This window comes from Aulonocara stuartgranti, assembly GCF_965226115.1.
Source record: "Aulonocara stuartgranti genome assembly, chromosome: 19".
NCBI classification, from domain to species: Eukaryota; Metazoa; Chordata; class Actinopteri; order Cichliformes; family Cichlidae; genus Aulonocara; species Aulonocara stuartgranti.
In genome coordinates this window covers 29173751-29201172 of record NC_138955.1, presented here as the reverse complement: position 1 = coordinate 29201172, position 27422 = coordinate 29173751, and the positions used below count along the sequence as shown (strand labels likewise).

The 27422-nt window shown below is 43.0% G+C and overlaps 2 protein-coding genes and 1 pseudogene across 9 annotated transcripts in view; 2 read left to right on the top strand and 1 right to left on the bottom strand.

Moving 5' to 3' along the window:
* The first annotated feature begins 3190 nt into the window (after positions 1-3190).
* On the top strand, positions 3191-4249 carry LOC309695609 (EOLA-like protein; annotated as a pseudogene). Its single transcript has 2 exons — positions 3191-3427; positions 3493-4249. The product of its transcript is annotated as an EOLA-like protein (transcript).
* Positions 4250-5341: 1092 nt separating this feature from the next.
* LOC309695707 (uncharacterized protein) lies at positions 5342-13128 on the bottom strand. Of its 2 annotated transcripts, none has more exons than XM_082516543.1 (13): positions 12887-13128; positions 11435-11503; positions 11182-11337; positions 10972-11097; positions 9773-9914; positions 9628-9681; positions 9231-9547; positions 8507-8660; positions 8376-8431; positions 8150-8218; positions 6761-6878; positions 6381-6488; positions 5342-5933 (listed from the first exon to the last, which is right to left on the bottom strand). In XM_082516543.1, exons 1-13 carry the CDS (start codon positions 12983-12985, stop codon positions 5575-5577), a joined length of 1827 nt encoding a protein of 608 aa, XP_082372669.1. In that variant the 5' UTR covers positions 12986-13128; the 3' UTR covers positions 5342-5574. The 2 variants fall into 2 exon arrangements, with proteins under 2 accessions (XP_082372669.1, XP_082372670.1); XM_082516544.1 differs by having other exon boundaries at positions 12976-13128.
* Positions 13129-13252: 124 nt separating this feature from the next.
* The window catches only part of LOC309695568 (uncharacterized protein), a 28643-nt gene continuing 14473 nt past the window's right edge, over positions 13253-27422 (top strand). For 3 of the 6 annotated variants that reach the window (XM_082516301.1, XM_082516300.1, XM_082516303.1), the window contains exons 1-7: positions 13254-13487; positions 24154-24222; positions 24320-24430; positions 24560-24685; positions 26046-26260; positions 26398-26491; positions 26807-27406. In XM_082516301.1, the coding sequence (XP_082372427.1) occupies positions 13332-13487; positions 24154-24222; positions 24320-24430; positions 24560-24685; positions 26046-26260; positions 26398-26491; positions 26807-27406 (1371 nt within the window). In that variant the 5' untranslated portion in view covers positions 13254-13331. Of the gene's footprint in view, positions 13488-24153; positions 24223-24319; positions 24431-24559; positions 24686-26045; positions 26261-26397; positions 26492-26806; positions 27407-27422 lie in introns of all 6 variants that reach the window. The other 3 variants (XM_082516302.1, XM_082516305.1, XM_082516304.1) reach the window with 3 other exon arrangements.

The window sequence follows — 27422 nt, the reverse complement described above, 5'->3', positions numbered from 1 at the left end:
TCATGTGGAAAAACTGAGCATGATTTATTGAGGTACAGAAATAAATGTAACTGTTAGGCAGTTAAACTCCAATGACCCATCATAGCAGAAGAAATCTCAGCAGTGACAGGATGTGAGTAACACTTAAATCACTTACAAAATAACCAAAATGCTGTTATCAAACAATAAACTGCAATAAAGTTACAGAAAATGCCTTCAGTTTCAGTATTTTAGCTCTGAGACTTTGAATGGGGAGTTTTTAGACCTTGTGTCACTTTGAGGCAAATTGTGAAAAACCTGTAACTCGCACGATAATTATAGTGACACTGTCTTTTCAGCTCCTCCCGTAAATGAAGCAAGCCTCGATACGCGCATCGCGGAAACGCCCCCTCAATTACTCGACACAAGCTTTGAAGCCTCGACACAGAACGTCACATCACTAGTTCCTGGTACTGCTTTAGTACCTGCTCGGACGGGTTCCAAGCGATCCGAGCAGGTATTAAACTATTACGTCATCGGACAGCATGCCACTGATTGGCTGGTCAGTGGCATCACTCGATAGGTCATGAGAACATCTACTTCACAAAAAAATGAGAGAAATGTGTTCTGGGAATCCATGCGACCTCACAAACCATCCTACCTGTTGTTTCTGCGCATGTGCACAACACAAAATTAAGTGGCAACCCGCCCTATCTACTTAAATTTCTGCTGGAATTATTGTGTGACCGCAGGAATGTACACTAGGACGGTTTGCTCCAAGAAACAACGCCATGCTCCCGGAATCTGACAAACAGCCCCCGCATTCATGTCACATTTTAATTAAGATTACACGTTGCTATAACAACGAGCACCCATATTAGATGGTATTGGTTATAGTGGAAACCCAGTGTAGTCGAGTTGTGGCGAGTCGAGCAGGCACTAATGCAAAAGGGGCTAAAAAAAACCCTGAAAATGTTTCATACCTCTGAAAAGTGCGTCCTGTTTGGGTGCGCTTGTTTTGCAGACATGGCGGTGCAGGTGCCGTGCCTGTTGTTCCGGTGTTCCAGATCTACTGGCGTTTAGATCAACTGGCGTTGGTCGAACAGATGTGTGGCAGTCTTGCGTTTCAGGAGCTGCTACCGACAAACCAGCAAAAAAACGCCAAATGTGTCATCTGTGACACTTGTGAGGTTGTCTCAAACACACTCCGTCAGTCTTGATGCTGTTGAACAACAAAATGTTTAAAAATGTGGCGAGTTTACCTGGTGATATCCTCATGCGTGACGCGATCGCGAAAACAGCAAACAAGTAACACCACGCCGTTGTTGTTCACAGGACAGCAAGAGTAAACGATCGGGAGACTCTTGTCGTCGTTATCGTTCCCCTCGCACGGTTTATTTCTCCGAATTCAGCGTTTTTGCTTCACAACTACAGCGTGCAGTTTACTTTGTGCACTAACATGGAGTCGAGTCAACCAGCGCCACCTCTGGCCAAGTGCCACAGCCTACAGCCAGATCAACCTGTGACACACATCTGCACCACGTTTGAATTCGTGTCATGCACATTTGTACCTTTCAATTGTGTCTGTTTGTGCGTCATGCAAATAAACCTTTGAAATGAATGAAATGATATCATGTATTTATTATCAGCCTACATTTGTACAAAATGCCAAATGACATACACATAAGAATCACCATCCTGATATCAATACTTTTGCCCATACGAAAAATGTCGTGAACACACTAATATTTCACCAGTGTTGTAACATCACATGTCGTTAGCGTAGTCTGTCTGTGTCTGCCCTCTGCAAACAAACATGTTAGAGTTGGTTGTGATATACAGTCTGCATAAGTGTGGTCAATCTAATAAACATTTATAAGGAGATGGCAGTTACTGTGAATGTACAGCAGTTACACAGTGATTAGTAATAAACAGTCAGACAATGACCCTGACAATCTCATTCAATCTTGCAGATTGCACCTTCTGTGGAAAGTGGTACCACACGGTGTGTGTGGACTTCCCCTGTGCAGAAGGCGACTACAAATGTTGTGGGTGCTAAATAAACAGAAACAAATGATCCCTGTTGTCTTTGCTTACTGATTGTTTTCAGTGTTGACAATCCACATTGCTGGCATTGCATCTTTCAACATGTTTGTGGGTAGATTTGGATGTACCAGGGGTAAGTGCAGCCACTCAGCCTCTACTCAATGTGATCATAGCAGCAGGTGCAGATGTGTCACAAGTTAATCTAGTAGTGGCCTATGGTCATGTGTTAGTGGTGGGAACAGTCATATCCACTCACTCTCACTGGCTGTTTATTACTAATCACTGTGTAACTGCTGTGAATTCACAGTAACTGCCGTCTCCTTACAAATCTTCATTAGATTAACCACACTTATACAGACTGTATATAACTCCAGCCATGTTGATGAATTGCCTATATTGGCTGGAAATATTCATTTTCAGGGAAAAGACACAGACAGACGATGCTTACAGGATGTGATGTGACAACACTAATGAAATATTGATGTGTCATATTTGTCCAAGGTGTATTTCATTGTTATGGAAAAAGAGAATATTAAAATCATGATGACCAATTGGAGTGGTGATTTCTATGACTTTGTGTATATAATTTGGAATTTTGTACAAATGTAGGCCAATAAGGAATATATGATATCATTTCATTCTTTCCAAAGGTTTATTTGCATGACGCACAAACAGACACAATTGAAAGGTACAAATGTGCATGACACGAATTCAAACGTGGTGCAGATGTGTGTCACAGGTTGATCTGGCTGTAGGCTGTGGCACTTGGCCAGAGGTGGCGCTGGTTGACTCGACTCCATGTTAGTGCACAAAGTAAACTGCACGCTGTAGTTGTGAAGCAAAAACGCTGAATTCGGAGAAATAAACCGTGCGAGGGGAACGATAACGACGACAAGAGTCTCCCGATCGTTTACTCTTGCTGTCCCGTGAACAACAACGGCATGGTGTTAATTGTTTGCTGTTTTCGCGATCGCGTGGCGCACGAGGATATCACCAGGTAAACTCGCCACATTTTTAAACATTTTGTTGTTCAACAGCATCAAGACTGACGGAGTGTGTTTGAGACAACCTCACAAGTGTCACAGATGACACATTTGGCTTTTTTTTGCTGGTTTGTCGGTAGGAGCTACTGAAACGCAAGACTGCCACACATCTGTTCGACCAACGCCAGTTGATCTAAACGCCAGTAGATCTGGAACACCGGCAGCCGTATGCCGGCCTGGTTCTGGACGGGGTAAAGACGGTGGAGAGCCGCTGGAGGCCGCTGCTCGCTCCACTGGAGAACCAGACGCTGGCGGTCCACGTGGCTCAGCGTGACTGGGAGGGGTTGGAGTGGTGGGCGGTGCTAAGCGGCCTGCTGGGGATGGACAGATTGAGGCACTTCTGGAGTCCGGGGAGCGGTTCGGCCGCGGCGTGGTGGCAGGTTAGAATCACTATTTACTCTGCCACATTTACACATCCCTGAACGAACCCTGTGGTCTCTTTTAGGATTGGTGGATGTGGGCCAGACCTGGCTTTGCCCCGCCTCCCTCCAGGGGAAGGACCTACAGTGCCTGGAGCAGTCGGCCGTGCTGATTGGTCTGCAGGAGAAGCACCTGACTAACCTGTCCAACCCTCGCTGGCTGAAGGCCCCACTGAGAGCTCTGGGAGGTCGCGACCTCTGGACCATAGAGATCCCAGCAAAACTGTTCCCGTGACAACACATACGTAACCTACCCGGGCACTGAGGCCGATGCTGGAGCTACTTCTCTGTCATAGTACTTTGGTTTTTACAGCTGATCATTGATCTGTGATCAGAGCGGTGGCGCTGACCTCAGATCAGGTCACTGTGATGTCATCAGCACACCTGATTTTTGGGGTCGAGCGAGGTCTTCCATCTCTGAGGGTGGGGTGGGGGTCAGACCAATGATCTGAGCTCCTGGGGCCGTCATCCCGGAGCACCAGAGGCTTCACAGCAGCTCGATAAAAGTCCAACCTGTCCAGTTCTTTGTTTCTTTGAAATGATGGAACCCGTCTAATCCCAGATTTTTCGCAGCAAAATAAGTGAATGCATTTCACTCCTTAGACTTGTCCTACTGACTGTATGTTTAATTTTGTTGATGTGTGGGGGTTAAAACGGCAACTGTTGCCGGTGGGTTAATAAGGGCACCTTCCAAACGTCCAGTGTTTGTGTAAATAACCTACCTGTGGTGCTGTTATCAGGCGGCTGTATGTTACACTGAAATTAAAAGGTAATATTTTGCTATGCTTGCTGTTCTGCTCATTGTTCTCTCGCTGTTTTAGAAAACAGTCTGTGCAGAATTGTTGTAATTCAGTCACACTGGAGGGTTTTAGAGCATGAAGCCGTCAGGACTTTGACTAAACCAGAGGATGGTAAACTGCAGAATTCATGGTTCCATCAACAAAACAAATGGATAAGCACACAAACCGACCTCTAATCCAGGTAACTGCACGTAACTCAGGCTTTTCTGAAGGTGCTTCCTATCAAAAGTTACCATGGTAACTTATCAGCAGGTATGAAACCAGCACCCGTTAACCAATCAGATCTATAAAAACCCACAGTGATCAATACACATACAGTATAATTTAAACATGTATCAGGCTGAGTCAACACGCCATCTGCAGATTTTCATACAACCTGTGGCGCTTTTCTCTATGAAACAAGCGGCGGTGGATGGAGCAGCTACATCCACGTGAGCTCATCCCGAATGATGATGTCACCATAAGCAAATCCAGATAAAGAGTTCCTGGGCTGAGGGACGTCCCTCCATCACCGCGTTTCTATTCTTGGCTGTGACGCCACTTCCTGTGTCAATAAAGGTTTAAAAATGACAACAGGCGACTCAGTGGGGGTGGGGGGAGTCGTCTCAGGCTTCGCTGCTCATCACAGGTCTGGACAAAGTAGTCGTTCAAACATCCATCAACCTTTGTCTCAGTGTAATCAGATTACTTACTGAACTTCAGTGTCACAGCAGCTGTAATGGAAAAAAATGCCTTTATTGATTTTAGTTTCCATGGAAACTAAGAAAATCAGAGTCAGCCTCCAAAGCTCTCAAATTTTCTGCTGCTATGAATCACACTCACCCCTAACCTGCACAGGTGAGAGTTTTCTACCTGAGAGCTCAAACTGACACACTGAGGCGCTGCCCCCTCGCCAGAGATGACGACCTATCACCTGTAACTCCCCTCTGATCCCCATCTCTCACGTCCTGTGGAGAATCGCACCTTTCTGGCTTTATTATTTTACTTCCTGTTTGCTCAAAGCATAAAAAACAGGAAGTTGATGTTTGGGACTGTTAGCTGGACAATAGTCATGTGATGAAGCAAAAACGCCATCTGCTGGTGAAACAAACTTTATTCACCCAAAACCCAAAAAACAAAACATCAACACAAAGATCCCTCCACAAATAGGGACTGGTCACACCCACCACCTCATATTGGCTGTCACAACATGAATTTTAACCAACAGCAACATCCATTAACATCCAGCCAATATTTACCTTTAAATCCTAACTTTAATTTTGAAAGTCTTGCTGCAGGAAAAGTGTTCATAATAATGTTACCACTAATTCAAAACAAAAGGGGTTTTAGCCTTGAGCTAATATGCACGTTACATAGTGGGTGGGATGTAGAGTGTGTCTGTGTGGTGAGGGGGCGGGGCAGCAATGTATCCAACAACATGAGAACGTGGCCTCCAGTCGATATTGGCCTGTATGGGTGGTAGGAAGAGTGGTGAGGGTGGTGGGCGGGATGTGGAAGAGGAGGTGCAGGGGCTGTAGTCAGGTAGGTGCTTGGGGGTGGAGCTTCATATGGCAGGTGGAGCAGTGGGAGAGGAGGGAGGGGCGACTGATCTGGGTAGAGGAGAGCAGAGGAGGGGGCGGAGCCTGGAGGAGTAGGACTGATGGAGGAGGAGCTTTCCATGGAGACACCTGAGGAGACAAACCACATGCCTTTATTTTCAAAGTAAATTCGTTTATAATGCAGAAAATTTGGGTTTTAATGTGGAGGCACACTAATCATGTGACCTGACCAATGACTAACAGCGCCTGCAATTGGCCCATTGTGCTTCTGCCTTCATCTGACTCCAGAATTACTGCACCGCACTTCCTGTCTGTTGCCACGCCTGTTTGCTATGTTCATCCGGTCAAATTTCACCTTAATAACAATACAGTAGTCATTGGGTACAGGAATGTGACAGCTGGATGGTGTAGGGTTTGCCCCACCCTTCCGTCCTCATTGCGCCACTCTCACCATTATGCAGCTGTAAAGCTTCACCAACAGACCTGCTGACCTCCGGCACTTCTACACTGTTTTATTGACAAACACTTCCTGTTTTGGCAGCGTGTGCACTCCAAAGGTAAAGGTAAAGTACTGACCGCCGTTGCGTCCCTCTGTCTGTCCATCTGCAGACCTGGAGGATTCTGGGTAGGAGCTGGCGGGCTGATGGGAGATCCGCCCAGTCTCAGAGAACGGCTGGGAGGCAGCTGGGGACGGAAGATGGGACAGATCAAGTCACAGTAAAGGGGGTGGAGCTTAAATTAAAACACCTGAGGGACCATCCATGCTGTAATGACATCACTGCACACATCTTCCTGTTAGTCATGTGTTCCCCACAGTTGCCTCCTACCTGATCGCACTGTTTTATTGTGAAAGGCTTCGCTACGGAAGTGAAGGCTCAGCTAAAAGATGAAACTTGCATCTTTTGTATACAGGTGGAGGAAGTGCAGCACCACCTGCTGGAACCGATCACTCTTACCGTGCAGAGGGGGCTCCTGGCCCAGGTAGGGCGTGTAGGGCTGGTAGGGGTAGGCAGTCTCAGGTGAGGAGGCGGGATACAGCTGCTGCTGTTGCTTCCAGCAGCTCTGATGGTACCACTGAGGAGACAGATGGTCACATGACGGTCACATGACAAATTCACAGCATCATGTCATCACCTGAACCTGAAACACCTGCAGAATCATCTATAAACATTCAAAGAACCTGAAGGAAACGTGTGTCTCTTTGAAACGGCAGCCACAGGTTAAAGGAGAGGAACACCAGTCACATGACCTCCACAGGACCCAGGTGATCAGAGTGCCCTTGGAAGATGTTTACCACACCTGCAAGTGACTCAGGTGCACTCAGACTTCTGCTGCTAAAACAGATCTGCCAGTGGAGGAGCTGAGCTAGTTTCAGTCATTATGTCCCGTTTATAGGTTGGAAACCTGCAGTCAGCTGAGACTGAAGGATCACCTGGATGATAACGAAAGGTTTCTCCCACTGAAAACGTCCAGAACAGAATCAACATTCTGTGATGCTCCGTGAGTTCATTCAGGCGTCTCACCTTCACCTGTCAGCGCCGCTTCAAAGACTGCTGTTTACTGTTCAGGTGTCTCTTACCTGGATGCCCAAATTGAAGTAATACTGGAGGACTCTGCAGTCTACACATACTGCTCAACACACTGATCAGATAGTAGTGTGGGGTTAAAACGCCAACTCCTGTCTGTTCTAGGTAAGTCAGGCATAGCCAGTCAGAATTAAAGGGGCGTGGTCTGATATAACTATGGCACGGTATTCACAGGCACATGCAATACTAGTCAAGTAGTCTATCCTAGAAAAAGTGTGATGGACATAAGAGAAAAAGGAATACTCCTTTCAGTCAGATGCAGATATCCCTGTTCCCGTATGAAGAAAGGAATGAATGCGTTTATGTTTTTGAACAGAAACAGGAAATACACACTCAGACTTTGTCCCGACTGCCGTTAGACCAAAACCAAGAGAAGAAGAGAGCTCGGCGCGTCACAGGAACAGGAAGTGCTCAAAGTCCAAGCACCATTACCTTCAGAGGTTGCGACCTCTGGAGGATGACGTTGGACAGGCGCTTTAGGCCTGCTGTACAGGTTTTTGATTGGACGAACAATGTTTAGAGCTGTTCTCTGTCCAGCTTATCGCCGCCCACCGAGACGAGGCGGAGCAGAGATGGCAGCTGCAGTCTGTGGCGCGGTCGCAACAATATTCTCCTGAAGTCTGAAGCAGGAAGTTGAACTTCCCCGGGTCTGAAACGAGACGCTCAGACTGTGAGGCAGCAGCGCCAACCACTGAGCTACCCTGGCACCGCTGTCACACACGCGATGATGTCACCTTCAAGCTACGCTGCGGGACGTACCTGCTGGCTGTAGCTGAAGTTCACGTCTGATCTCGTGGGAGAGTCAGCCACGCCTCCTTCCTGCTCATCCTTTCAAAATAAAATAGAAACAGACTGATTACAGCTTCATGGGGTCACTGATCACATGACCTCTTCACACGTGCAAATTTCAAACCAATTTTCATGTGCAACATTATGCTGACCTGCATCACACTAACAGGAGACAGAGGCAGAGGTCAGCTCTTACCTGATTGGTGGAGGTCTCAGTGGCGCTGTAAACTCCGGAGGTCTGGAAACTCTGATCTGAAATAATGTGAGACAGAGTCACCAACATGGCTGCTGCAGGGAGGCGTGTCACAGCGGGATCACGTTACTCACCCTGTGAACTGTAGATGAAGTCAGCATATACACGTCCACATATGGGACACTTGTGTCCATTTCTGACATAGTGATGCCTTTGAGACTTTGAGGCGACAGCAACCTGTTGCCGTTCCTCTGTCCTCTGCGGCAACTCACTGCTCACGAACGCCCCCTGTACACAAAAAGAAGACGCATACAACTACTAAAAAAGTTTTATTTTTTGTCTTACTCTTACTTAATATTTACAAATGCCAATGAAAATAAATTATCTGCAGTACTGTTAGTAATTCTGACTACTTTTGATTTGACCTTTATATTTCTTTGAATATATATACTGTCTTTGAATTCATCTTGTGTACGAAACCCACTACTACTCCTCCTCATGACCTCACTAAAAATGGACTGGAACTAACTCACCTCTTCCTTAAACTCATCTTTTCTCAGTTGTCTTTAAATTTATCTGGTGGAGGTTTCCCATCATCACTCATTTCTAATCTTCTTCTAAATCTTCTCTTTAATTAATTATTGCCACATTTAATTAATTATCTAATGGTGTATTTAATTAATTCATTATGGCAGTCCTGGTGTTCCATACATATGAGCTGACCATGTGACGTAGAAGAATACAAAGACATATTTTGTTGAATGTATAGATTGTGGGATCTTCAAAAACAAATACAATGCAAAAGCCCTCAAATAAGGCATTTCTTGGGCTTACTGGGAGCAATGGAATAAATTGCACCTTATTTTCAGAGTCCTTTCCCCCTTCACTCATCTTCTCCAGAGGCTCCTGCTGTACTTTTTCTTTTCTCTTTCCTACTTTGGCTTCACTCTTCATCTTCTCCAGAGGCTCTGCCTGTATCTTTTCTTCCTTCCTTTGCCTTTTGCCGCTCATCTTCTCCAGAGGCTCTGCCTGTATCTTTTCTTCCTTCCTTTGCCTTTTGCCGCTCATCTTCTCCAGAGGCTCCTGCTGTACTTTTTCTTTTCTCTTCCCTTCTTTGTCTTCACTCTTCATCTTCTCCAGAGACTCTTCTTGTATCTCTTTCTCCTCCAGTTGTTCTTTATTTTAAGAAAATAATCATTTACTTACTGATTAACTTAACATTGTTCATATTGTGCAATATAATGTTAATATTTACCTGAGGTTATTATTGCTGCAGATGACATTCCACTTTGGTCTTTCTTGTTGTTATCTAAGACCATATGAGAAATAAATAAATACCACTCCACCTTAAAGTTCTTTGAATTTGTGTATTTTTACTACAGCTGCTGGTTTCCAGTTACCAGATCTTGGTATCGTGTCTTCAAAGAGAGTTGACTGATGAAAAGTGAGCCTCTTCAAGCATCTGGTTTGGTGAATCACCCTTTTTTCTGAACTCTTATTCACAGTCATTGCTTTGTCTTGGCTTACATAGGCCTGCTGCATCTGAAAAATGATGATCGACAAAGAAAAACAAGGTTACTTTAGCTCATCTAGATGTAATGTTCAGATTTGTTATGTAACAACTGGAATTTGGTGTTGTAATCGTAATGAGCTCATCGCCGTTTCCCTGTCCTGTACATATAACACACAGAAATGCAAGAAGAAGAAAAAAATTATAAACCAGTTTCATGTTGGTATTTATGGTTTTAGAAACAAATCAAACGGGAAGGAATGAACTTTAGCCCACTATTTGTGAGTAAAAGCATTTTGTAATAGTGCACCACTATAAGTGCCTGTGCTGATTTGTTAGCAAATAGTTTTTGGACCGTCCAAGTCCTCAGAACTCACTGCTGGTATTATACATACACCAGCACGATCATTAGATTTACTGCAGCTTTCTACTCCTCCTCATGACCTCACTAAAAATGGACTGCAGCTAACTCACCTCTTCCTCAAACACATCTTTTCTGAATTGTCTTTGAATTTATCTGGTGGAGGTTTCCCATCATGTTCCATCCTCTTCGAATAAGCTGAGTTCTTCTTCTTCTTCTGGCTCCTCCCTTTAGAGGTCACTACAGTGGATCATCTGCCTCCATCTTATTCTATCCATAGCCGCCTCCTCGTTCATACCAACCCTATCTATATCCTCCATCACTACATCCACAAACTTCTTCTAAGGGCTTGCTCTTTCCCTCCTGCCTGGCAGCTCCATATGGAACAATATATTCACTATGCCTCTTCTACATATGTCCAAATCATGTCAGCTTTGCCTCTCTAACTTTGTCTCCAAACCACCCAACATGAGCTGTCTCTCTGATGCACTCATTTCTAATCTTCTCCATTCTGGTCACTCCCAAACAAAATCTTAGCATCTTGAGCCCTGCCACCCCCTGCCTGGCCTTGCACTGCTTGTTGCTTTGGATGCTTGACTCCAGGTATTTAAACTCATGTACCTTCAATACCTTTACTCCTTGCATATTTCATATGAGCTGACCATCTGACGTAGAAGAATACAAAGACATATTTTGTTGAATGCATTGAAACAGAGGACAAATTTTACCTTTTCCATGGCCACTTTGTGAATCATTTGTCCCAAATGTTCTGCTTCATCCTTTGAATCATCTTTAGATTCATCTTGTGTGGGTCTGCTATCATGTGTCCCATCCTCTTCAGATGCTGCCACCATCTGTTTTAAGAGAAGACAACAATATGTTTGGCTAATTTTTGATGGATTGATTGTGGAAGCAGTGAAACTGAGGATGAATTTCACCTCTCTTTGTGGCATAGGACACCCAGTTTTGTTTTTCATGGCTACCTTAGGAATCCTTTTACGTTCTTGTTCTTCCTCCTCTTCTGAATAGCCTTCAGATTCATCCTGTGTGGGTTTCCAGTCATCTGTCCCATCATCTTCAGATGAGCTCACAGACTGTTATTAGAGCAGAAAAATATATATTTTGCTCATTTTCCATGGATGTTTGAAAACAACATATTTACAGAAACTTAGCTGGATTTTTCTTGCCCACCTTAGGAACCCATTCTCTTGCTTCACTCTCCTCCACACCTGTCCTATCGCTTTTAGAAAAGATCACCATCTGTTTTTAGAAAAGTAACAAAACAAAACATAGAAAATAAAATAATTTCCAACAGTGCATTTTGAGATCTAAGCATCCCAGAAACTGCACAGACATATGTCAGACATAACTTAAAACCACCAGTATAGGTTCATCAAGGCCCTGAGGGGAAAAACTACGTTTCCCACAAAATATTATGTTACTTCCGGTTTTGGCAGGTAATGGCAGACATGCATCCTTTTTTTTTTTTTTTTTAATTTTGTTTTTAAAATTTTGGTCGCCAACGGAGAGTGTTTGGTAGCGCTGTCCTCAGAAAACACCGTTTGTACTGTTTCGAATCATAACTCTGGTTTTACGTGGCCTATTAACACAATTAAGAGAATATCATTTGAAGTCCGCACTTTCAACACAAGTTGAAATGGAGACTGGGGCTGTGTCCCAATTCAGAGACCGCACGCTTGAAGTACGCATTCTGAGTGCGATTACGTCACCGCCACGTGACGACTGTCCCAACTCGAAGCGTACTTCAAATGCGCCGTCGATTTCCCCAAATATCAAGCGTGGTCCGGTGCACGCTTCGTGGTCCCATATATCCCACAATTCATAGCGCGGCGGTGGGTGTGGATAATTTTGCTGCAAAATCCACATAAAATGTAATAAATAAATCATATAATACAAAAATCAACTATTCACATTTCAACTTTTAACTATTTAAATTTTCATCTTTTTCCTTTTACAAATTTAAAGTGAAAACAACACAAAACACTGCAAACCACAACACAATTAAATATAAATTATAATATGAAAACAAAAAGAACATGTATATTCTCTGTCATATGGGCCCGCATGAATAAACTTTCTGAATCCTTTATCATCTGCAACCGAAAATAGTTGTGGATGATTACTATACCTTTCTATCCCTGGCTCTCTTTCTCTCTCTCTCCCTCTGGCTGTTCCTGTGCTACTGAGAGTAACTACCGCCCCTCCCCCCCTCTGCCCACGTGCAGAGTGAAGCGGAAAAACGTGCGAGAGAGAGAGCGAGAGAGAGAGAGAGAAAAAAAACCACGTGACGGCTCGCGATAAGGAGCCGGCTCCCGTCGTTCACGTCAAAGAGACGGCTCTAAGAGCCATTTCGTTCGCGAACGACCCATCACTAACACACACACAACAGCAGCCCCTCTCGCTCGGTTTTTGCATTTGCGCTCGCTAACAACGTGTTGCTGGCGCTCTCAACATTTCTGCCCGTGCGCGCTCAACTCTTTCTCTACACCGTTATATTTGTGCCACAAAAACAGCCAGACAGGACAGGGTTAAAAAAAAAAACCAACCAAAAACAAGCAAACGAAAAAAACCCGACAAGGTACCTGTTTGTACTCATGTAACTTTTGAAAGTTAGCTTCATACCTGAGAGCTGGTACCTTCAAACTCTTTCTTCTTTCTTTCTTTCTGACAGTCGTATTGGCGGTTGGCAAACAATTGAAAGGTGCATTTACCTTCATCCATGGTGCTTCGAAACTCTCACTAGAACAATCTGCTGCTGTACTCATGATCACATGACATAGATGATTCTGATTGGCTGCTCAAATGCTCATTAGGGGCGGAACATTTTTATAACATTAGTTACCATAGGGCATTGGAGCGTGATGTCACGGGGGTGGGCGTGGAAAGGATTTTGGCCTGATGCGCCATTTTCGGGGTCAAAATAATATGGCGCATCAGGCCAAAATCCTTTCCACGCCCACCCCCGTGACATCACGCTCCAATGCCCTATGGTAACTAATGTTATAAAAATGTTCCGCCCCTAATGAGCATTTGAGCAGCCAATCAGAATCATCTATGTCATGTGATCATGAGTACAGCAGCAGATTGTTCTAGTGAGAGTTTCGAAGCACCATGGATGATGAATTTGAAGGTAAATGCACCTTTCAATTGTTTGCCAACCGCCAATACGACTGTCAGAAAGAAAGAAAGAAAGAAGAAAGAGTTTGAAGGTACCAGCTCTCAGGTATGAAGCTAACTTTCAAAAGTTACATGAGTACAAACAGGTACCTTGTCGGGTTTTTTTCGTTTGCTTGTTTATGGTTGGGTTTTTTTTTTAACCCTGTCCTGTCTGGCTGTTTTTGTGGCACAAATATAACGGTGTAGAGAAAGAGTTGAGCGCGCACGGGCAGAAATGTTGAGAGCGCCAGCAACACGTTGTTAGCGAGCGCAAATGCAAAAACCAAGCGAGAGGGGCTGCTGTTGTGTGTGTGTGTTAGTGATGGGTCGTTCGCGAACGAAATGGCTCTTAGAGCCGTCTCTTTGACGTGAACGACGGGAGCCGGCTCCTTATCGCGAGCCGTCACGCGGGTTTTTTTCTCTTTCTCTCTCTCTCTCGCTCTCTCTCTCTCTCTCTCCCGCACGTTTTTTCCGCTTCACTCTGCACGTGGGCAGAGGGGGGAGGGGCGGTAGTTACTCTCAGTAGCACAGGAACAGCCAGAGGGGGAGAGAGAGAAAGAGAGCCAGGGATAGAAACTGCGGTCAAGTGAGCCTGTCACTACCCGATCCGTACCGGAAACCCGATCGGTACCCCGCATGCGCGAAAGGTTTTTACTTCCGGTCGTAGCGTTTTACGATAGTTATGGGTCAGCGTATCTGTTAAAATGTTAAGAATAACAAGTATATCTTAAAATGTTTGCAATAATGAAGCATTTCAGTACGATGTAGACAAAAACGAAAAATACAAAGAAAGTTACAGATCAGGACTCTCCGATCCTTACTGCGCATGTGTAAAGTCTGACCGTACAAATCGGGTCTACCCGATCTGTACCGCGCATGTGCAGATGTTTTCTTCTTCTTCTGTTCGTTTAATGGCAGTTTACTCCCCAGTGTACGAGGATACCGCCACCTGCTGACCGAGCGAATAAACCCTATTATAAACTGAATTATCGTCATTACAAACGTGTGTTAAATCTGATTTAGCGATAGTCGAGTGTGTTTATGCTTGTCTGTGAGGAGAGGATTGTTGGAATAGTGATGATGATGTCCGCTATCACTGTCAATTGTCAGTAAACACTTAATCTGGCTGATGAATCTACACGTGAGATATTACAAAGTCTGCATTATTAACTCTGTAATTAGGCGCCATTCTTCTTATTTTACGGCGCTGTTGCTCAATCGGGGGACGCTCTCTGTTGAGGAGAAAAGCATGAATTTCTTTGTATACGGATTATCCATTGTTTAAATGTCCCGGGCAGTCGAAAAGGAGGCAGAGCTGTTGAGAAATGCTAGGAGCTAACTGGGCGCTAACCGTACCATTCAAATATATTGAATGTCGCAATGTTGGCAAAGAGAGGAAGTGACGTAAGATTTGCGCATGCGGGGTACCGATCGGGTTTCCGGTACGGATCGGGTAGTGACAGAGCCCTCACTTACGAAGTCGCAGTCAAGCTAGCCGCCCCGCCAGCCGCACCTAAAATGTTGTTGCACTACTCTTACGCATATTACGGTATAGGTGCCGACTGGCTTAGAAACGCAGTGTTTTCTGTCCTGACACTATTTTACTTCACAATCCACTCCCAGTTTTGGTTAATCTCCACTTTCACCCCTGTGATCCACAGCCCAAATTACTGTATGATTCAGAGAAAATTAACAATAAAATTTACCCAATTTACTCAACTATACTTTTAATGTCCTCATCTTTGAGCTCAGATTACAGGAAAACTGAAAGAGGTGACGCAGATATCTCACTGGATTCTGACTCTGGGTGACCCCCACTCTGCATGCTGTGATCCACAGCCAAAATTACTGTACAGTTTTTGAGAAAATTGATAGTAAAATCTTCCCATTTTGCTTTACTGTACTCTACATATTGACATCTTTGATCTCCGATTACAGGAAAACTGTAAGAGGTGACGCAGATATTTCACTGGATTATGAATCTAGGCTGTCTCCACTCTGCACCCTGTGATCCACAGCCAAAATTACTGTACGGTTTTTGAGAAAATTGATAGTAAACTTTGCACAATTTACTCTACTGTACTTTTAATATCCTCGTCTTTAACCTCAGATTACAGGAAAACCATAAGAGGTGACGCAGATATTTCACTGGATTATGACTCTGGGTGACCCCCACTCTGCACCCTGTGATCCACAGCAAAAATTACTGTACAGTTTTTGAGAAAATTGATAGTAAAATCTTCCCATTTTGCTTTACTGTACTCTACATATTGACATCTTTGAGTTCCGATTACAGGAAAACTGTAAGAGGTGACGCAGATATTTCACTGGATTCTGACTCTAGGCTGTCGCCACTCTTCACCCTGTGATCCACAGCCAAAATTACTGTACGGTTTTTGAGAAAATTGATAGTAAACTTTGCACAATTTACTCTACTGTACTCTATATATTCTCATCTTTGAGCTCAGATTACAGGAAAACTATAAGAGGTGACACAGATATCTCACTGGATTATGACTCTGGGTGACCCCCACTCTGCACCCTGTGATCCACAGCCCAAATTACTGTACGGATTTTTAGAAAATTGATAGTAAACTTTGCACAATTTACTGTACTATACTCTATATATTCTTATCTTTGAGCTCAGATTACAGGAAAACTGTAAGAGGTGACGCAGATATTTCCCTGGATTATGAATCTAGGCTGTCGCCACTCTGCACCCTGTGATCCACAGCCAAAATTACTGTACGGATTTCTGATAAAATTAAATCCTATTCCATTACCAAACAAAATGAGTTCATTGAAGTATTTGCTTAACTACAAGAAATGTCTTTCCACACACAATTTAAATTTTTCAAAATGTCATTCACACACCACCTCAAGTATCAACTTCAGTTTTAGACATTATTTATTCAGTGCTTAATCACAACAATAGTCAACTTAAGGCACTTACATAATAAGTTAAACCTTACAATAATACATACAGAGAAAAACCCAACAATCATATGACCCCCTATGAGCAACAGTGGGAAGGAAAAACTCCCTTTTAACAGGAAGAAACCTCTGGCAGAACCAGGCTCAGGGAGGGGCGGCCATCTGCCTCAACCGGTCAGGGTGAGAAATTACATTTCTCAGATTACTGATTTCTCATATTACTACTACACAGTTTAGATACACTCAACAAAAATATAAACGCAACACCTTTGTTACTGCTCCCATTCCCCATGGGATGGACGTAGAGACCGAAAATTCATTCCAGATACACAATATAACCATCCCTCCCAAACAGTGGTCACAAATCAGTCCAAATGTGTGGTAGTGGGCACATCTGCCATATTGAGATAATCCATCCCACCTCACAGGTGTGCCACATCAGGATGCTGATCTGACATCATGAGTAGTGCACAGGTGTACCTCAGACTGCCCACAACAAAAGGCCACCCTGGAATGTGCAGTTTTTTGCGCTATTGGGGGTCTGGGGACCCAGAACCGGTCAGTATCTGGTGTGACCACCATTTGCCTCATGCAGTGCAACACATCGTCGCATGGAGTCTATCAGATTGTCAATTGTGGCCTGTGGAATGTTGGTCCACTCCACTTCAATGGTTGTGCGAGGTTGTTGGATATTCGTGGGAACTGGTACACGCTGTCGTATACGCCGGTCAAGCACATCCCGAACATGCTCAATGGGTGACATGTCCGGTGAGTATGCTGGCCATGCAAGAACTGGGACATTCTCAGCTGCCATCTGCCCTGAACAATGTGAACCATGATTCATCCGTGAAGCGCACACCTCTCCAACGTGCCAGACGCCATCGAATGTGAGCATTTGCCCACACAAGTCTGTTACGGCGACGAGCTGGAGTCAGGTCAAGACCCCGATGAGGACGACGGGCATGCAGTTGAGCTTCCCTGAGACGGTTTCTGACAGTTTGTGCAGAAATTGTTTGGTTGTGCAAACCAATTGTTCCAGCAGCTGTCTGGGTGGCTGGTCTCAGACGATCTTGGAGGTGAACCTGCTGGATGTGGAGGTCCTGGGCTGGTGTGGTTACACGAGGTCTGCGGTTGTGAGGCCGGTTGGATGTGCTGCCATATTCTCTGAAACGCCTGTGGAGACGGCTTATGGTTGAGAAATGAACATTCAATGCACGGGCGACAGATCTGGTTGACATTCCTGCTGTCAGCATGCCAATTGCACGCTCCCTCATTGCTTGTGGCATCTGTGGCATTTTGCTGTGAGACAAAACTGCACATTCCAGGGTGGCCTTTTGTTGTGGGCAGTCTGAGGTACACCTGTGCACTACTCATGATGTCAGATCAGCATCCTGATGTGGCACACCTGTGAGGTGGGATGGATTATCTCAATATGGCAGATGTGCCCACTACCACACATTTGGACTGATTTGTGACCACTGTTTGGGAGGGATGGTTATATTGTGTATCTGGAATGAATTTTCGGTCTCTACGTCCATCCCATGGGGAATGGGAGCAGTAACAAAGGTGTTGCGTTTATATTTTTGTTGAGTGTATCTAAACTGTGTAGTAGTAATATGAGAAATCAGTAATCTGAGAAATGTAATTTCTCACCCTGACCGGTTGAGGCAGATGGCCGCCCCTCCCTGAGCCTGGTTCTGCCAGAGGTTTCTTCCTGTTAAAAGGGAGTTTTTCCTTCCCACTGTTGCTCATAGGGGGTCATATGATTGTTGGGTTTTTCTCTGTATGTATTATTGTAAGGTTTAACTTATTATGTAAGTGCCTTAAGTTGACTATTGTTGTGATTAAGCACTGAATAAATAATGTCTAAAACTGAAGTTGATACTTGAGGTGGTGTGTGAATGACATTTTGAAAAATTTAAATTGTGTGTGGAAAGACATTTCTTGTAGTTAAGCAAATACTTCAATGAACTCATTTTGTTTGGTAATGGAATAGGATTTAATTTTATCAGAAATCCGTACAGTAATTTTGGCTGTGGATCACAGGGTGCAGAGTGGGGGTCACCCAGAGTCATAATCCAGTGAGATATCTGCGTCACCTCTTATAGTTTTCCTGTAATCTGAGGTCAAAGATGAGAATATTAAAAGTACAGTAGAGTAAATTGTGAAAGGTTTACTATCAATTTTCTCAAAAACCGTACAGTAATTTTTTCTGTGGATCACAGGGTGAAGAGTGGCGACAGCCTAGAGTCATAATCCAGTGAGATATCTGCGTCACCTCTTACAGTTTTCCTGTAATCTGAGCTCAAAGATGTCAATATATAAAGTACAGTACAGTAAATTGTGCAAAGTTTACTATCAATTTTCTCAAAAACCGTACAGTAATTTTGGCTGTGGATCACAGGGTGCAGAGTGGCGACAGCCTAGATTCATAATCCAGTGAAATATCTGCGTCACCTCTTACAGTTTTCCTGTAATCTGAGCTCAAAGATGTCAATATATAAAGTACAGTACAGTAAATTGTGCAAAGTTTACTATCAATTTTCTCAAAATCCGTACAGTAATTTTGGCTGTGGATCACAGGGTGAAGAGTGGCGACAGCCTAGAGTCAGAATCCAGTGAGATATCTGCGTCACCTCTTACAGTTTCCCTGTAATCTGAGTTTAAAGATGAGAATATATAGAGTACAGTAGAGTAAATTGTGCAAAGTTTACTATCAATTTTCTCAAAATCCGTACAGTAATTTTGGCTGTGGATGACAGGGTGCAGAGTGGCGACAGCCTAGATTCATAATCCAGTGAAATATCTGCATCACCTCTTACAGTTTTTCTGTAATCTGAGCTTAAAGATGAGAATATATAGAGTACAGTAGAGTAAATTGTGCAAAGTTTACTATCAATTTTCTCAAAATCCGTACAGTAATTTTGGCTGTGGATCACAGGGTGCAGAGTGGGGGTCCCCCAGAGTCATAATCCAGTGAAATATCTTTGTCACCTCTTACAGTTTTCCTGTAATCAGAGCTCAAAGATGTCAATATGTGGAGTACAGTAAAGCATAATGGGAAGATTTTGCTATGAGTTTTCTCAAAATCCATACAGTAATTTTGGCTGTGGATCACAGGGTGCAGAGTGGGGGTCACCCAGAGTCATAATCCAGTGAAATATCTGCGTCACCTCTTATAGTTTTCCTGTAATCGGAGCTCAAAGATGTCAATATGTAGAGTACAGTAAAGCAAAATGGGAAGATTTTACCATGAATTTTCTCAAAAACTGTACAGTAATTTTTGCTGTGGATCACAGGGTGCAGAGTGGGGGTCACCCAGAGTCATAATCCAGTGAAATATCTGTGTCACCTCTTACAGTTTTCCTGTAATCTGAGCTCAAAGATAAGAATATATAGAGTATAGTACAGTAAATTGTGCAAAGTTTACTATCAATTTTCTCAAAAACCGTACAGTAATTTTGGCTGTGGATCACAGGGTGAAGAGTGGGGGTCACCCAGAGTCATAATCCAGTGAGATATCTGCGTCACCTCTTACAGTTTTCCTGTAATCTGAGCTCAAAGATGAGAATATATAGAGTACAGTAGAGTAAATTGTGCAAAGTTTACTATCAATTTTCTCAAAAACCGTACAGTAATTTTGGCTGTGGATCACAGGGTGAAGAGTGGCGACAGCCTAGAGTCAGAATCCAGTGAAATATCTGCGTCACCTCTTACAGTTTTCCTGTAATCGGAACTCAAAGATGTCAATATGTAGAGTACAGTAAAGCAAAATGGGAAGATTTTACTATCAATTTTCTCAAAAACTGTACAGTAATTTTGGCTGTGGATCACAGGGTGCAGAGTGGAGACAGCCTAGAGTCAGAATCCAGTGAAATATCTGCGTCACCTCTTACAGTTTTCCTGTAATCGGAACTCAAAGATGTCAATATGTAGAGTACAGTGAAGCAAAGTGGGAAGATTTTACTATCAATTTTCTCAAAATCCATACAGTAATTTTTGCTGTGGATCACAGGGTGCAGAGTGGAGACAGCCTAGATTCATAATCCAGTGAAATATCTGCATCACCTCTTACAGTTTTTCTGTAATCTGAGCTTAAAGATGAGAATATATAGAGTACAGTAGAGTAAATTGTGCAAAGTTTACTATCAATTTTCTCAAAATCCGTACAGTAATTTTGGCTGTGGATCACAGGGTGCAGAGTGGGGGTCCCCCAGAGTCATAATCCAGTGAAATATCTTTGTCACCTCTTACAGTTTTCCTGTAATCAGAGCTCAAAGATGTCAATATGTGGAGTACAGTAAAGCATAATGGGAAGATTTTGCTATGAGTTTTCTCAAAATCCATACAGTAATTTTGGCTGTGGATCACAGGGTGCAGAGTGGGGGTCACCCAGAGTCATAATCCAGTGAAATATCTGCGTCACCTCTTATAGTTTTCCTGTAATCGGAGCTCAAAGATGTCAATATGTAGAGTACAGTAAAGCAAAATGGGAAGATTTTACCATGAATTTTCTCAAAAACTGTACAGTAATTTTTGCTGTGGATCACAGGGTGCAGAGTGGGGGTCACCCAGAGTCATAATCCAGTGAAATATCTGTGTCACCTCTTACAGTTTTCCTGTAATCTGAGCTCAAAGATAAGAATATATAGAGTATAGTACAGTAAATTGTGCAAAGTTTACTATCAATTTTCTCAAAAACCGTACAGTAATTTTGGCTGTGGATCACAGGGTGAAGAGTGGGGGTCACCCAGAGTCATAATCCAGTGAGATATCTGCGTCACCTCTTACAGTTTTCCTGTAATCTGAGCTCAAAGATGAGAATATATAGAGTACAGTAGAGTAAATTGTGCAAAGTTTACTATCAATTTTCTCAAAAACCGTACAGTAATTTTGGCTGTGGATCACAGGGTGAAGAGTGGCGACAGCCTAGAGTCAGAATCCAGTGAAATATCTGCGTCACCTCTTACAGTTTTCCTGTAATCGGAACTCAAAGATGTCAATATGTAGAGTACAGTAAAGCAAAATGGGAAGATTTTACTATCAATTTTCTCAAAAACTGTACAGTAATTTTGGCTGTGGATCACAGGGTGCAGAGTGGAGACAGCCTAGAGTCAGAATCCAGTGAAATATCTGCGTCACCTCTTACAGTTTTCCTGTAATCGGAACTCAAAGATGTCAATATGTAGAGTACAGTGAAGCAAAGTGGGAAGATTTTACTATCAATTTTCTCAAAATCCATACAGTAATTTTTGCTGTGGATCACAGGGTGCAGAGTGGAGACAGCCTAGATTCATAATCCAGTGAAATATCTGCGTCACCTCTTATGGTTTTCCTGTAATCTAAGCTCAAAGATGAGAATATATAGAGTATAGTACAGTAAATTGTGCAAAGTTTACTATCAATTTTCTCAAAATCCGTACAGTAATTTTGGCTGTGGATCACAGGGTGAAGAGTGGGGGTCACCCAGAGTCATAATCCAGTGAGATATCTGCGTCACCTCTTACAGTTTTCCTGTAATCTAAGCTCAAAGATGAGAATATATAGAGTACAGTAGAGTAAATTGTGCAAAGTTTACTATCAATTTTCTCAAAATCCGTACAGTAATTTTGGCTGTGGATCACAGGGTGAAGAGTGGAGATGGCCTAGATTCATAATCCAGTGAAATATCTGCGTCACCTCTTACAGTTTTCCTGTAATCAGAGCTCAAAGATGTCAATATGTGGAGTACAGTAAAGCATAATGGGAAGATTTTGCTATGAATTTTCTCAAAATCCATACAGTAATTTTGGCTGTGGATCACAGGGTGCAGAGTGGGGGTCCCCCAGAGTCAGAATCCAGTGAAATATCTGTGTCACCTCTTACAGTTTTCCTGTAATCAGAGCTCAAAGATGTCAATATGTGGAGTACAGTAAAGCATAATGGGAAGATTTTGCTATGAATTTTCTCAAAATCCATACAGTAATTTTGGCTGTGGATCACAGGGTGCAGAGTGGGGGTCACCCAGAGTCATAATCCAGTGAAATATCTGCGTCACCTCTTACAGTTTTCCTGTAATCTAAGCTCAAAGATGTCAATATATAGAGTACAGTAGAGTAAATTGTGCAAAGTTTACTATCAATTTTCTCAAAATCCGTACAGTAATTTTGGCTGTGGATCACAGGGTGAAGAGTGGAGATGGCCTAGATTCATAATCCAGTGAAATATCTGCGTCACCTCTTACAGTTTTCCTGTAATCAGAGCTCAAAGATGTCAATATGTGGAGTACAGTAAAGCATAATGGGAAGATTTTGCTATGAATTTTCTCAAAATCCATACAGTAATTTTGGCTGTGGATCACAGGGTGCAGAGTGGGGGTCCCCCAGAGTCATAATCCAGTGAAATATCTGTGTCACCTCTTACAGTTTTCCTGTAATCAGAGCTCAAAGATGTCAATATGTGGAGTACAGTAAAGCATAATGGGAAGATTTTGCTATGAATTTTCTCAAAATCCATACAGTAATTTTGGCTGTGGATCACAGGGTGCAGAGTGGGGGTCACCCAGAGTCATAATCCAGTGAAATATCTGCGTCACCTCTTATAGTTTTCCTGTAATCTGAGCTCAAAGATGAGGACATTAAAAGTATAGTTGAGTAAATTGGGTAAATTTTATTGTTAATTTTCTCTGAATCATACAGTAATTTGGGCTGTGGATCACAGGGGGGAAAGTGGAGATACACTAAAAATGGGAGTGGATTGTGAAGTAAAATAGTGTCAGGACACAAAACACTGCGTTTCTAAGCCGGTCTTCACCCATACCGTAATATACGTAAGAGTAGTGCAACCACATTTTCGGTGCGGCTGGCGGGGCGGCTAGCTTGACTGCGACTTCGTAAGTGAGGGCTCACTTGACCGCAGTGGATAGAAAGGTATAGTAATCATCCACAACTATTTTCGGTTGCAGATGATAAAGGATTCAGAAAGTTTATTCATGCGGGCCCATATGACAGAGAATATACATGTTCTTTTTGTTTTCATATTATAATTTATATTTAATTGTGTTGTGGTTTGCAGTGTTTTGTGTTGTTTTCACTTTAAATTTGTAAAAGGAAAAAGCTGAAAATTTAAATAGTTAAAAGTTGAAATGTGAATAGTTGATTTTTGTATTATATGATTTATTTATTACATTTTATGTGGATTTTGCAGCAAAATTATCCACACCCACCGCCGCGCTATGAATTGTGGGATATATGGGACCACGAAGCGTGCACCGGACCACGCTTGATATTTGGGGAAATCGACGGCGCATTTGAAGTACGCTTCGAGTTGGGACAGTCGTCACGTGGCGGTGACGTAATCGCACTCAAAATGCGTACTTCAAGCGTGCGGTCTCTGAATTGGGACACAGCCCCAGTCTCCATTTCAACTTGTGTTGAAAGTGCGGACTTCAAATGATATTCTCTTAATTGTGTTAATAGGCCACGTAAAACCAGAGTTATGATTCGAAACAGTACAAACGGTGTTTTCTGAGGACAGCGCTACCAAACACTCTCCGTTGGCGACCAAAATTTTAAAAACAAAATTAAAAAAAAAAAAAAAAAAAGGATGCATGTCTGCCATTACCTGCCAAAACCGGAAGTAACATAATATTTTGTGGGAAACGTAGTTTTTCCCCTCAGGGCCTTGATGAACCTATACTGGTGGTTTTAAGTTATGTCTGACATATGTCTGTGCAGTTTCTGGGATGCTTAGATCTCAAAATGCACTGTTGGAAATTATTTTATTTTCTATGTTTTGTTTTGTTACTTTTCTAAAAACAGATGGTGATCTTTTCTAAAAGCGATAGGACAGGTGTGGAGGAGAGTGAAGCAAGAGAATGGGTTCCTAAGGTGGGCAAGAAAAATCCAGCTAAGTTTCTGTAAATATGTTGTTTTCACACATCCATGGAAAATGAGCAAAATATATATTTTTCTGCTCTAATAACAGTCTGTGAGCTCATCTGAAGATGATGGGACAGATGACTGGAAACCCACACAGGATGAATCTGAAGGCTATTCAGAAGAGGAGGAAGAACAAGAACGTAAAAGGATTCCTAAGGTAGCCATGAAAAACAAAACTGGGTGTCCTATGCCACAAAGAGATGTGAAATTCATCCTCAGTTTCAGTGCTTCCACAATCTATCTATCAAAAATTAGCCAAACATATTGTTGTCTTCTCTGAAAACAGATGGCGGCAGCATCTGAAGAGGATGGGACACATGATAGCAGACCCACACAGGATGAATCTAAAGATGATTCAAAGGATGAAGCAGAACATTTGGGACAAATGATTCACAAGGTGGCCATGGAAAAGGTAAAATTTGTTCTCAGTTTCAATGCATTCAACAAAATATGTCTTTGTATTCTTCTGCGTCAGATGGTCAGCTCATATGAAATATGCAAGGAGTAAAGGTATTGAAGGTACATGAGTTTAAATAGCTGGAGTCAAGCATCCAAAGCAACAAGCAGTGCAAAAGGCCAGGCAGGGGATGGCAGGGCTCAAGATGCTAAGATTTTGTTTGGGAGTGACCAGAATGGAGAAGATTAGAAATGAGTGCATTAGAGAGACAGCTCATGTTGAGCGGTTTGGACACAAAGTTAGAGAGGCAAAGCTGACATGATTTGGACATATGTAGAAGAGGCATAGTGAATATATTGTTCCATATGGAGCTGCCAGGCAGGAGAGAGAGAGCAAGCCCTTAGAAGAAGTTCGTGGATGTAGTGATGGAGGATATAGATAGGGTTGGTTTGATGGAGGAGGCGGCTATGGATAGAATAAGATGGAGGCAGATGATCCACTGTAGTGACCCCTAAAGGGAGGAGCCAGAAGAAGAAGAAGAACTCAGCTCATTTGAAGAGGATGGAATAGATGATGGGAAACCTCCACCAGATAAATTCAAAGACAATTCAGAAAAGATGAGTTTAAGGAAGAAGTGAGTTAGCTCCAGTCCATTTTTTCAGAATCAGAATACTTTATTGATGCCTGGTGGAAATTATTTTTTTGTTCCAGTACATGAGTCACTTATTAATAAATAGCTGAAAAAGAAACATGTGTAGTTGTAGCAGTAACCAGTGTGTTAAGTGGATGCGTTGTACAGGGAGATGGCCACAGGCAGGAAAGATTTCCTGTGTCGTTCAGTGGTGCTTTTCGGTACTCTCAGTCTCTCACTGAATGTGCTCCTGTGACTGAGCAGCATGTCATGGAGTGGGTGGGAGGTGTTATCCAACATTGTCTTTATTTTGGACAACATCCGCCTCTCCGACACCACCTTGAGAGAGTCCAGCTCCATCCCCACAACATTACTGGCCTCACGGATCAGTTTATCAAGTCTGTTGGCCTCTGCTACCCTCAGCCTGCTCCCCCAGCATGCAACAGCATAGAGGATCGCACTGGCCACAACAGACTCGTATAAAATCCAGAGCATTTTCTGGCAGATGTTGAAGATGTTGTTTAGTGAGGTCATGAGGAGGAGTAGTAGTGGGAAACGTACTCATGATGAATTCAAAGACAGTATATATATTCAAAGAAATATAAAGGTCAAATCAAAAGTAGTCAGAATTACTAACAGTACTGCAGATAATTTATTTTCATTGGCATTTGTAAATATTAAGTAAGAGTAAGACAAAAAATAAAACTTTTTTAGTAGTTGTATGCGTCTTCTTTTTGTGTACAGGGGGCGTTCGTGAGCAGTGAGTTGCCACAGAGGACAGAGGAACGGCAACAGGTTGCTGTCGCCTCAAAGTCTCAAAGGCATCACTATGTCAGAAATGGACACAAGTGTCCCATATGTGGACATGTATATGCTGATATTGTTCAGCACCTAAGAGTCACAGAGAAGGTGGTAAATGAAATTGAGCTGCTTCTTTTGAGCCAATTTTCTCATCGGCAGTAAGTGTCTTAATAAATTCTGAAAGAGACTAAATTTACATGTTTTCGAATCACTGCATTTATTTAATTGCTAACTTTTATATACACCCAATTTCTATTTCATCCTACTCAGCATTTTATTTTGACTATTTTTACAGCTTTTCTACAAATCTGGACTGTCCAGTCCGCTTATGTCAGTCAAAACATCTTAATCGGCTTGATAAGCACCTGGAAAAGGTCCACAAATTACAGGTATGTTATTGACTTTGTGGTGTCTCTGTGTGGTTTTTGTGTGTTGGTGAGGCAGCCCTTGATCTCTGGAATCAGATGTTTATGTTAAAGGGACTTACATTTAGCACCTTGCATTTTACATATTTGTTACTCTGGTGAAATGAAAGTCTTCCAGTTTCCATAGAAGAATACGGTGGTTCTTTCTTTGTCCGTATGCTGTATTTATATAATGTTCCTCGAGCTCTAGAAAGCATGTTGTGTGCATAGATAAAAACATGAAGGATGCCCAATTAATTAAAATCTAATCTTAATCCTTTCTAATGCTAACTTTTTCAGAAACCTATGATTAAACTTTACATGCAAAAGGCCAAGGACAGATGCGTTGCTAAGGAACTTGCACTTCTGAGGGTATCAAATCCCACACCGCAAATGGTCTCACATGTGGGTGAAGTGGATTATACAGTGATTGAGGAGGGCATCTTTAGGGCACTGGAGGCAAGGTCCAAGGTTGCATCCCCTATAGCCTCTTCCAGCAAGGCTCCCAGTGACCATGCTATACTGAACCATCGGCCTGCTCCTCCCTCTGACAGCAAGGCTCTGGGTGACTCTACCAGACCAAACCTACAGCCTCCTCTCTCTGCCAGTGACACTCTCAGTGACCACACCATCCCAATTATGCAGCCTCCTTCTATCTCCAGCAGCAAGGTTACTTGTCATTCAACAGGGGTATCTCCTGATGTTTTAATCCCAAGCAGTGCACCTTACTATGCAGTACAGCAATGGAGGGGACGTCCTCTCCCGAGGACACCTGCTCCTGGTTGCAAAAACTGTCAGATACTGTTCACTGAGCTACAGGTGGTGAAGCAGTTGCTAGAGTGTGAAATTGAAAGGAATCATGAGCTCAAGCAGATACACTCTTCAACCAAGCGTGCAAATGTGAGTATTGTTTACC